This window comes from Staurois parvus, unplaced genomic scaffold, assembly GCF_062004578.1.
Source record: "Staurois parvus isolate SC_StPar_1 unplaced genomic scaffold, SC_StPar_1.0 ptg000503l, whole genome shotgun sequence".
NCBI classification, from domain to species: Eukaryota; Metazoa; Chordata; class Amphibia; order Anura; family Ranidae; genus Staurois; species Staurois parvus.
The window spans coordinates 2,471,103-2,483,668 of NW_028318299.1; the positions used below are offsets into that span (position 1 = coordinate 2,471,103).

At 45.7% G+C, this 12,566-nt stretch overlaps 1 protein-coding gene across 1 annotated transcript in view; it reads left to right on the top strand.

Annotated features, from left to right (window-relative positions):
• LOC149451999 (guanylate-binding protein 3-like) overlaps positions 1-12,566 on the top strand; it is a 64,093-nt gene that overhangs the window by 5,243 nt on the left and 46,284 nt on the right. Inside the window, exons 2-3 of the mRNA XM_089689943.1 lie at positions 7,297-7,424; positions 9,359-9,468. Coding sequence (XP_089546069.1) covers positions 7,297-7,424; positions 9,359-9,468 — 238 coding nt within the window. The remainder of the gene's footprint in view (positions 1-7,296; positions 7,425-9,358; positions 9,469-12,566) is intronic.

Below are 12,566 nucleotides of genomic sequence, written 5' to 3' on the forward strand. Positions count from 1 at the left end.
ATAATACCTGCCCCTTTCAACTCTGCCAGTTGCTCACAAAGGTCTTCCAAGTCCCCTAAAGGAATCCGTTGAACTCTCTCCCTGAATGGCTTATCCTCTTTAAGACGGATTCGGTGTTTGGCACTTTTTGCACATCCCACATCGAATTCACTCTTGGAAAATGTGACCTTCCATCCCTGAAGCTGAGCCTTGGCCCTTTCCTTCCATTCAGGTGGAAGAGGAGTATTTTCCATATAGAATTCCTTGACAGGGATCCCATATTTCTCTTTCCCCACCAAATCAGATAGTAAGACTGGGGTGGCTGGGTTAACTTGTCCCAACAACATCCGAGCAGGCATCTTCACAGGCAAGGCCGTTATGTTGCGGACACTAACTGAGATTTTTCCATGACTTCTTTGTAACACTTTAGTTGAAACAACTTCAGGAATTATCTCTACTCCCAAACCTTTCCTCTGGCCATCTGCCTCGATGATGATGAAAGGGCCTGGTTGCTTCCAGTTCAACTTGACGGATGCTTGTAAACAAGCCACTTCACCAGGCTATAACACCTTATCTCTTCGGTCCAAACGCCAGATCTTCCCCACTCCCTCAGCCGGAGCCTTCTGTTCTTGTACCAGGAGCTGATAGGCCTGTCTCAACATGGGGTGCACACTTGTAGTTGAAGTGCCTGACTCCAGAACAACAGGTGTCAACAGTCTTCTGACCAGATCAGTATTAGTTCCTATGATGAGAGAACTTGTACTGACCCCTGGTGGGCGAGGACAGACCACTGCTAACGTGTCAAAAGCCTCGATTTTCCCAGCCACCGAGGGATCGAAAGTCAGCCTGACTGGTAAATAACCGTCATAAGGGAAGTTCTGAGTTCCGATGCCCCATGTCTCCAGCTCTTCCAACTTCTGCAAGGGCAGGTGCTTGAGGTATTTGTCATAGAAGTCTCGGTAGAGAAGGGTCACTTGGGCTCCAGTATCCAAAAGGACCTTAGTGTAGATTGCCTCTACTTGGATGGAAACGACAGGAGAGGGTCCCACCAGCTTGTCCGGAAGCTTGGGTGGTGGGGATCCGAGTCTGTTTGGTGGCCACATCCTCACTACTTTCTTCAGGAAATTTGGATCTGGTTTGATTCTCTTTTAAGTATTGGGCACCTGGTGTGCATTGACCCTCCGCTGCTGGGCCGTATGTGCCAAAGTAAACGGGGCACTAGGTCGCTCGGAGGCAGCAACGGGAGCCCTCTGCAAAGGTTTGGACTTCCATCGCTGTCTCCTTGCGTCGTTTTTTTCGGAGCTCACTACCTCAAATGGGCACCCAGTTTGTTCTTTCACCGGGGCCCTCTGAAGTTTTCCAGCAACTTTCCAAGAGCCAACTTCTTTAATATTCTCACCACCTCTGTTGTAAGGTCTGTCAAGTTCTCTTCATTTGGGCATTGAGCGATGAAATGTCCTACCTCTCCACAGTGATAACACTTGTTATCGGTAGAGGAGACAACACCCCTTCCTCCCTTAGTTAGGGTGGACACTGTCTGCTTCACTTCCTTGAGTGATTGTTGCGTATCGGCATGGGCTTCCATCACTTGTCCTACTGTTTTCTGAATTCCATAGAATGTTTGCTGTAGAGTAGTTTGCGCCTGTGCCAACTGAACTATAGTGTCAATAGAGGGGCTGGACCCTCCATCTGAGCTGGTCTCCGATGCAGACCCTGACTGTATGATGTAAGCCGTAGCACCATGTTTAAGACCCTTGGCGGACTCAGGCCTCTGTGCCTTGGCTGCAATGAGAGCTTCCTCCTCTCTAATAGCCTTTATGAATTTGGAGTAAGTGAGGAGGTCATTTGGACCCCTGGCTCGAAGCTGTAGCACAATGGGATCCAGTGGCTGGGCTTCCTTTTGCACCTGTAGCATTACTGGCCTCTTTAGCTTTCATACCACCCTTCATTATTACTTGTTGAAGGGTTTGATCCAGCCGCGTGACATAGTTTATCAACCTCTCACCCTCCATTTGATAAGTGTGATGAAAGAGATATAATTCTGTGCAATCTTCAACTCTCCCATAAATCTCACGGAGCGCTTCTAGACACTCAGAAACGGAGCAGTTGGGTTTATCCAGTTTCAGGTTTCGAACTACATCAGAAGCTGGTGCCCGCAGGCTCTCTACCACCCTCTGTCTCTTTACTGTGTCAATTACATCCCACTCTTCCACCGCTTGGATGGCTTGATCCACCCAAGTATCAAAGTCATCTTCTCCTGAGGGTGTGGGAACTTTCCCTGAGAAGTATCGTAGTTTGCGATACCCGTAATTGGTGGATCCTACTGGGTTCTTGAGAAGCCCTGTAACTAGTTTCCCAAACTCGTCCACTAGCAAGGAAGAGGATTCTTCTGAGGATGTCACTGGCTTTGAGGTGCTGACTTCTGGGTCCAACATGGCACTTCCTAAGTTCCCTGGAACAGAGTTTGATTCATCCGGATAAATTAGTATAGCATTGACATCTGCGGTCAGTCGGAAACTGTCTTTCTGCAGAACATCAGGAACTCCCTTTTTCCACTCAGGACATAGGTACGATTTGAGCTAAGGTCTACCCTCACATCCAGCACAGATATTCTTTGGTCTACGCCTGAGGCAGCCCATGCTTGATGGATTCGGTCCTCGGTCCAGTCACTGCCAAGGACACTGTTCACTACCCACAACTCCACCTGCCCGTTTTCTTCGCCGCACCACTTAATTGCAGCTGCAGGGTCCATGCCGCCATTGTCTTTCAAAGTTGATTGCAGAGTATTGGAAATTATCCCGGACGAGCCCCCACATGTAGTGATACCCCCGTAGGGGCTGCTTAAGTTGTTCACGCCGCCACTCTGCCTCTCAACCCCAAGAACTGTCTCAGCCCCAACTGGCACACCTGGCAATTGTGTAAGTACAAGGACCAATGAAAAGCACACACTTTATAATAAAACTCAGAGATCAGCTTTACTGTAAGACCTCTATGGGAAGTAATAAACATTAACAACAGATATTCGTTAGGTGAATCAAGAGAACAGCAAATACTGAGACCAAAAGCAATATAGCTCACTTTTACACTCAAGCTTCTTTCAGGGGATTCCAACCATGAATAACCCCAAGAGCAGAGGCAAACACTTAAATGGCGACCTCAAAGTGGATTTAACTTCTCTATATAAATTTGGCTCTATGATGTCCAAGAAGGAGGAGAGCAGAAGAATTTATTCTCTGTTGTGTCAGACTTCTCACTTCTAACCCCTGACACCACAAGCCCAGAAGGCAAACACTGCGCCCAACTGATGCTTAATAGCTACTTTCCAAGGTAAAGCTATTCCCTCACACACCATGCAATATAGAGGCCTGTGTCAGGGATCGCCGCGGCGCTGGTCCGGACGCATGCGCAACAGACCATCTCATGCGGGGTTTCGGGCGCTAGGGCGCAATCCACCGCGGCGATGAGTTCACGCAGGCGCACTAGCGGGCGTGAGTGCGCACCTGGCACCAATGACAGCGCGGGGCGCGATATTTAAATCACCCAGTGCTGTCACTTGTTGCCAAATGGTCTTCTCTGCATATCCTGTTATCTGATACCTGTGTTGTGAGTACTACTGATCCGGATTGTCTGACCTTGCTGCCTTCTCCTGTCCTGACCCCTTGGCTTGCCTGACTTTGCTCCTGGATGTTCCCCACCGACCCCCCGGCTACCGACTCGGCTTGTTTGACTTAGCTCTTGCTCGTCCCTCCATCCATCCCTCTGGGATCCCCTGGTCCCCTCACATCAGACTCTCACCCTGCGGGAGCCTCTGGCAGTCTCCTCTACCACTGGTAGGTATATCCAGTAGCTGTGACCTGGTCTCGGAGCGCATCAAGTCCATCCCCACCATCAGGGGCCCTGGTGAACAAGTGCTCCAGAACTTAGACTCTGCGCTCTGGGGAGGCCCTATCAGTGGATTGCTAGAGGTGCTGTCAGGTGGTCCCTTACAGCCTGAATACGCATGCGTGTGCCTGTATGGCACCAGTAACTTCAGTCTCTTGGTAACAGGATGAATCTTGGGATCTTCAGCGAGACACTTTCGTTGGTGCACTTAAACCCCTTAAACACTTAAAGCATAATTGTAATCCAGTATTTGTATAGCAAAGCGAATACTGTGTCTGTTCAGCAGGACCATCTAAACAACCCAGTGCCTGGTGAATATGAGCAAAGTATGATGCCTCTCTCTGTGTGCCGTGTTCCTGTCATCTGACAGTGGGAGAAATCCCTCTCACCAGATCCTGAGACTAAGGCCCAAATGATTGTCCTGGAAATGACCAGCTCCTGTGGTCACCTCAAGATGAGCACTTCACACTGTCGGTATAGGCACAGTACTGTAGACCACTTCTCTCAGTTTGGATGTTCCCTTGGCTGATGCAGATCACCAAGCATGCAGTGCACTGCCCATAAGCACTTCTTTTTCAAGTCCAATCCTTCTCCTGTCACATGCAATCCCCCTCTCCCTCAGGAGGAAAAACAAGATGGGTCCCTTCACTCTCTTCTCCCTAAGCATGATGGCTTTCATAGTTCTTTTTTTAATTCTATCTCCATATCAACCTATAAGGCCGTTTCTGTTCAAGACTCCATCGTCCACAATGCTTTGCAGCTGCACTTCCTGTTTGACAGAGTCCTTGTCATTGGCTCCTTTAATGGCTCTTATGATTGGCTCTCTCTCTATTACAGTCTGAGAGGAGAAGGGGGGCTGAAATCCCTCACTGCTTTGTCTGTGTCAGGTTACACAGGAGAGGCCAGTTAGCAGATCACAGCCATCAGACAGGATTAATCTCTCCTGCTACATAAAGAACCACAAAAAAAACAAATGGGACTTTACTGGTGCAGAAAACGGACAACCTCATATTATTACAAAAAACATGTTTATTGAAACACATCTTCCAAAAATGTACTATAAAACAGTATTTTGGCTAGTCAGCCTATTAGTATATAGCATTGTACGTCATGACAATCAGAGTCCTCCAGAGGTCGACGCGTTTCACTTGTTAGCTTCCGCAGGACCCCGAAAGAGTTGGAGGCAAAGTTGTTAAATGCCCTAGCTGGAAGATATATATATACACAAAACAGTTAAATATATTAATTACACAAAATTTACACAAACTCACATGTCAACATAAGCGGTGATAAAGGGTAGTAGCATCCACATAGCGGTTAAAATGGTCATAGATGAACTTCCACACATACGGCCAAATCCCTACATTCCCCACACAATGAGGTCCTATAAATCGACCAGATAATCAAATTTCATCCAAAAACAAAAAAAAAAAGATGATGAGGAAATGAGACTGAAGAGCAGGAGTCTGGGAGGGGGCTCAGATGGAGAGGGGCTCACTTACAGGCAGAGAACCTTCGAAGAAGGAAAGCTCAGGACTTCACCCCTGAGAGAGGATCACCTGTACAGCATGGAAGGTGTGGCCCAGCTAGAAGACATGGTAGCACCCACTGATCCACCAGCAGCAGAGAAGGACTGAGTGATTAGACCTGCACCCCCTGGGCCAGTAAGGGGAAAGAGGCACTCTAGTGGGAAACTGGATTAGCTATCTTACCCGGGACTATTTCATACTGTAGTGGCAAGTACTGGATCCCCTGCAAAGGATTCACGCAGCTAGATGTGGAGAAGATTTGTCTGGGTTTGGGGTGGTACAACAGGAGATGCTGGCTAGCTCTCCAGAAGAGTTTCTGCTATGTAAACACTTGTACATAGTGGCTACGGAGTTTGACCTCTGTTGCCATTACCCTTAGGCATCCCATATCAGTGTCAGAAGCATTTCAGAAGCATTGTCTGCTCCATCTAGAGGCCAAAATGTGATATATTTTCACATTGAGGTATTTCAGAAAACGATACCACATTTTGGCCTCTAGATGGAGCTGACTATCATAGGAATAAATCTTTTAGAGAAATTACATCCACAATTCATGCAGCATTCACAAATGTGTGTGACACTCTTCAAACAAATATTGTATAAAAAAAGACCCCTATGTGTTGTGTTACTGCAACTTAGTCCATTCAAAACATGACCATGCATTAAGGTGCACTGTGTTAAGGCAGCCCAATAATTTGGCTGCCCATTTTAAAACACTTTAACTACGTAATATTTGACCCCTTTTCAATGCAACACACCGCATTGTACAGCACACGAGTTGTGGTACTTTGCCATGCAGGTTTACTTTCTATAACTGTAGCAGTGTGTTGGGGGATGTCAAAATGAATGACACCATCAGTTGCTGTGCTTTGTAGTAGGGATGCACCGATACTGATACCGTACTCGTTCTCTGGAAAATGCTTCCGGTACCAGAAACCGATACTTTGCGGTGCAATTTGCATCAATAAAAATTGCACCGCAATGATTAGCATGTGATTTGAATAGGAATGCCATTCCTGTTTGCTTTCCCCACTGTTTCTGTGTGAGTCCAGGTTTGTCATACCCTGCCTCCCTGCAGGCATCCCATGCTGAGCGGAGAGTGGGCATGTGGGGATGTATACTATGGAAGCAAATGCTCCATATTTTCAGTGGTAGGAGAGGAGAGAATTTGACGGGAATTTGAAAAGAGCGCATTTGATTGGTCAGCACCGTCACATGGATGGTGCTGACCAATCAGATGTTGTCTAGCCTGAACTGTCATTGCTGCAATGAGAGGAGAGAAAGCTTTCAAAATTTCAAATCCCCAGACATGTGAATCGGCTTTCTCTCCCCTCCTTGCAGGGAAGAAAGTATGGACTAGACAGCATCTGATTGGTCATCACTGTCCATGTGACGGTGCTGACCAATCAAAAGCCTTCTTTTAAAATCCCTGATGCTTTCTCTCTTCTCCTATCACTAAGAATATGGAGCATCTGCCTTCATAGTATACACCTCCACACGCTCACTCTCTGCTGCAGGGAACCTCCCTGCACCACTTCTGAGTGAACTGAGACTATGACAAGTTTGGGTTCACATAGCAGCAGTGGGGAAACTGCATGAGATTTGTACAGGAATTACATTCCTGTTCAAACAGCATGATATTCTTTGAAGTGCAATTAGTGTCCATACATTTTGTAATAATGCAAATCACACCGCTACGTATCGGTAATAGGTATCGGCGAGTACTTGACCAAAAGTATCGGTAATCGCCAATTAAAAAAAGGTTATGCATCACTACTTTTCAGTAATATGTAGTAACATATCTATTTTACCATACATTACCACAATTCATACGTATGAATGGGCCTTTAGATCTACTGTACTGATAGAATTGACCTATGTATCCGGATATGTCCTGTGCTTTCAGGTTTCGAGCTCAGTGCTGCTGTGCAAGCAAAGACAAAAGGTATCTGGATGTGGTGTGTCCCCCATCCCGTAAAGGAAGATCACACCTTGGTCCTGCTGGACACAGAAGGTCTGGGGGACGTCCGTAAAGTAAGTTTTGACCAAATTCATCTTTAATATCTAGAACAGACTGTGTAGTAATTTTGGTTCCCTCCTCACTCCACCCATTACAGACCACTGTACTCAAAGATCAACTAACCGAAAAATAAATTAGTTATGGCAGCATGCTGATGGGCTTAAATCTGAACTCCAGTTAGATATGAAATATCTCAATTCACTTGTTTTATGTTCAGCAAAATAATATTAAATGTGTTTTTATAAAGACAACTAGTAAAACTATTTGAATCTTTATAAGAGCTTCCTGCAATTTCCTGCACATTAGGAATGGAAAGGATATCAACGCAAGCCAGTTAGATTATGTTGAACTGCATTGGTGATGCCAATCTAACAAGGGAAATTTGCAGACTGTAGAGGAGTTGAGTGATCAAGTCCTTTTCTTTTTCTATTGACCAGTCAGCAGACTGAAGTGGGTGGGTGACCAAGGTGTATTGGTAATCTGCAGAGGAAAAAAGTGAGGTCACGGATCTGACTATGCCTTGTGGTAAGGGTGCCCCAAAAGTAAAAATTCAAATCCTTGGCAGGTAAAAAACTCAAATATACATTATGTGTGTATTTAAACAACTGTCTTAACACAAGTTTTAAACACAATTAGTTAAAAGGAAGGCACCAAAATGAAACATACAGGTCAATGAAAATCAGAAATTAATTTTCTGGACATTTATATTATAAACAGTGGAATGTCCCAAAGGTTGTGAAGAACTCTGAGTTCATTTGAAAAGACGTAGTGTTCCAATTACCAAAGCCCTATCTAAGATTGTAAGCTCCCAGGATCAGGGCCCTCCTAACCCTCTTGTATTGATCTGTATTGTTGCTCTATTGTCTACCGTTATATTGTAAAGCGCTGAGCAAACTGTTGGTGCCATAAATCCTGTATAATAATTATTATTATTATGCAAGCTTTATTTTTTCATCCTTAACACATAAGCTTGTAGGCAGGTGCAGTCTGCTCTTTCCACTGTAGGTGGCGCCTGGAGAGGAAGTCAGGTGAAACCTGGTTTCTCTGTGGCAGGAGTCTCCAAACTTTCCAAACAAAGGGCCAGTTTACTGTAGACTTTAGGGGGGCCGGATTATGGCCAGCGGAGGTATAAAAAGTCTCAGGCCCAACATTAGTGAGAGTAAACATGGTCTCAGATGTGGTTTTCAGTTGCATAGCGCCTGTGGTCAGCAGGAGGTGTAGTGCCCCATCATTGCTATCACTGGAAGGAATATTGGCCCATCATTGATGTTAGTGGATGGAATAGGGCCCCATCATTGAGATTAGTGGGAAGAATAGTGTCCCATTGTTGGTGTCAGTTAGGGGAATTATGCCCCACTTTTGGTGTCAGTGTTAGGAATAATGCCTCTAGGGCCAGATAAAGGCTAGCAAAGGGCCACAGTTTGGAGGCCACTGCTCTATGGTTTCCTGTTCCCTGAAGAAACATTACAGCTGGCTATGCTGCATCCAAGTGACCCCTGGTGGCTATCTTGGGTCAGCAGAGTCTTTGTAAGTCCATGCCCCTAGGTTTTGGCACACATTTGAGAAGTGGTTAGAGTAGGGAAAGCGAACCCATCTGTCAGATAAAGCGCTAGGGGCAGGGAAGGGTTCCTGATGAGTAGGGACAGGTTAAGGAAACACAGTCCAGCTACGGGAGCCCCTCCGCATTGGGGCCAGACCAGCCAGGCCAGGCCGCCCTCTGAAGGCAGACACTGTTGGAGCATCTTTACTTGCTGCTTCTCTGCATTGAACAAAACTGTGAGTTCTACCCGAAGCTGTGCTCTCCTTCTGGGGTTGTTTGTAATTGAGCATTCTCTGCAATGCAAGTTTTGAGTTATCTGCAACCGGACTCTGTGTCACTACTGCCGCTGCACCCCCCCCCCCACAAGCAGTAAACTCCAAGTAACCTGGGGACATTGTTGTTTTACAGGGAGACAAGAAAAATGACCTGAAGATTTTTTGTCTGTCTGTCTTGCTGAGCAGTGTCCTGGTCTACAACAGCCGAGGAACCATTGATGAAGATGCAGTTGAGAAGCTCCAGTATCCTTTGCAATCAGTGCCACTTAATGGCAGATTAATGAAGGTAGCAATGGAACATACTGTAGCTCTTCTGGGGCAGAGAAATGTGAAAGCTTGTAACGCCAGACTATAATAGATATCAGTCTGTTCAGGATATATCATGATTTTATAGTTTATAAAAAAAATCAGTTTCTCAATGTTATTTTCATATAACTGTGCTAATTGTTAATGGTTCATGGTAAACTAACCATGCAATCTAAATCCTCATCTAAAAATGTTATGAGAGACCAAAAACACAAGTGGATGAAACTTTTAAGGTGCAACTGAGATAGTATTAATACATAAAGCAATTGTTTTTGTGATACAAGTTAAAATTATTATATGTATATATTAAAATGCATTAGCTACAGCACATGTAAAGAATAAATGTGGGAAACAATCTTACCTATGTCCTCAAATACAGGGGTACTATTATCACCTCTATTTCTTTGCATTGCCAATAATTCAATTTATCCTATAGAAATACAGTGAATATACTATGCTATTCATTACCCATATTATTCTATGAAAACTTGAACACTCCCCCAATGCATTTTGCACAATGTTGTTTCCTCAGGAGATATGGGGTGAATATTGAAAGTAGTAGACTAGTGTCAGAAATGAGAAATGCTGTAGCTGCCAGGTAAAAATCATCCCCAAGAGGACGGATCACAGACACCTAATGTGTTAAAAAAAATATGTTTATAGGGCCCAATAGCTGAAGCACTGATAAACAAAAAAGAGCAATAACCCTTCCCCCTACTCCTTTCCCCTCCCCACCTGTTATTTTCAGATGGATCATTTAGGGTTTCAATTAGATAAATAGTCTGAAGGCAAACAGCGTCTTCTTTTGCTTTCTTTCTTTAGGATCAACGTGCTCCCTGAATCCACTGACATGCATGTAATTTGTACTAATAGTTTACTACTAAATTACAGTTAGTTTACGGTATATAGGTATGAACCCAAAATACATGAAGAAAGGGGATTTTGTGTGCAATAATTCACTCCAAAATTCATTTAAAAACAAATATACATGGATATACACTCACTGGCCACTTTATTAGGTCCACCTTGCTAGTAGCAGGGTGGATTCCCTTTTGCCTTCCGAACTGCCTTCATTCTTGGTGACATAGACTCAACAAGGTGTTGGAACATTACTCAGAGATTTTGGTCCATATAGACATGATAGCATCATGCAGTTGCTGCAGATTTGTCGCTTGTAGATCCATGAACCGTTGATACAAGGCAGGATAGATCCACCACACCACGACACCACCACCACCAGCCTGAACCATTGATACAAGGCAGGATGGATTCCCCACACCATGACACCACCACCACCAGCCTGAACCATTGATACAAGGCAGGATGGATCCCCACACCATGACACCACCAGCCTGAACCATTGATACAAGGCAGGATGGATCCACCACCACCCTGAACCATTGATACAAGGCAGGATGGATCCCCCACACCATGACACCACCACCACCAGCCTGAACCATTGATACAAGACAGGATGGATCCACCACACCATGACACTACCACCACCAGCCTGAATCATTGATACAAGGCAGGATGGATCCCCCACACCATGACACCACCACCACCAGCCTGAACCATTGATACAAGCCAGGATGGATTCCCCACACCATGACACCACCACCACCAGCCTGAACCATTGATACAAGGCAGGATGGATCCCCACACCATGACACCACCACCACCAGCCTGAACCATTGATACAAGGCAGGATGGATCCCCACACCATGACACCACCAGCCTGAACCATTGATACAAGGCAGGATGGATCCACCACCACCCTGAACCATTGATACAAGGCAGGATGGATCCCCCACACCATGACACCACCACCACCAGCCTGAACCATTGATACAAGACAGGATGGATCCACCACACCATGACACTACCACCACCAGCCTGAATCATTGATACAAGGCAGGATGGATCCCCCACACCATGACACCACCACCACCAGCCTGAACCATTGATACAAGCCAGGATGGATCCACCACATCATGACACCACCAGCCTGAACCGTTGATACAAGGCAGGATGGATCCCCCACCATGACACCACCACCACCAGCCTAAACCGTTGATACAAGGTAGGATGGATCCCCCACCATGACACCACCACCACCAGCCTGAACCGTTGATACAAGGCAGGATGGATCCCCACACCATGACACCACCAGCCTGAACCATTGATACAAGGCAGGATGGATCCCCCACACCGTGACACCACCACCACCAGCCTGAACCATTGATACAAGACAGGATGGATCCACCACATCATGACACCACCAGCCTGAACCGTTGATACAAGGCAGGATGGATCCCCCACCATGACACCACCACCACCAGCCTGAACCGTTGATACAAGGTAGGATGGATCCACCTGCCCACCATGACACCACCACCAGCCTGAACCGTTAGCTGACAGGAGTGGCACCCGGTATGATCTTCTGCTGCTGTAGCCCATCTGCTTCAAGGTTGGACGTGTTGTGCATTCAGAAATAGTATTCTGCATACCTTGGTTGTAACGAGTGGTTATTGGGGTTACTGTTGCCTTTCTATCATCTGGAACCAGTCTGCCCATTCTCCTCTGACCTCTGACATCAACAAGGCACTTTCCTCCACACAACTGCCGTTCACTGGATATTTGCTCTTTTTCAGACCATTCTCTGTAAACCCTAGAGATGGCTGTGCGTGAAAATCCCAGGAGATCAGCAGTTTTTGAAATACTCAGACCAACCCGTCTGGCACCAACAACCATGTCACGTTCAGAGTCACTTAAATTCCCTTTTTACCCCATTCTGATGCTCAGTTTGAAATTGAGCAAGTCGTTTCATCCCGTCTAGATGCCTAAATGCATTGAGTTGCTGCCATGTGATTGGCTGACTAGCAATCTGTGTTACCAAACAATTAAACAGACGGACCTAATAAAGTGACCGGTGAGTGTAAATTTTAATATGTACAACAATTGCATATTTAAGACCATGATTTCCCTTCACAACATTGTCATAATTTATTGTCTACAATAGTTGTATACAGTGT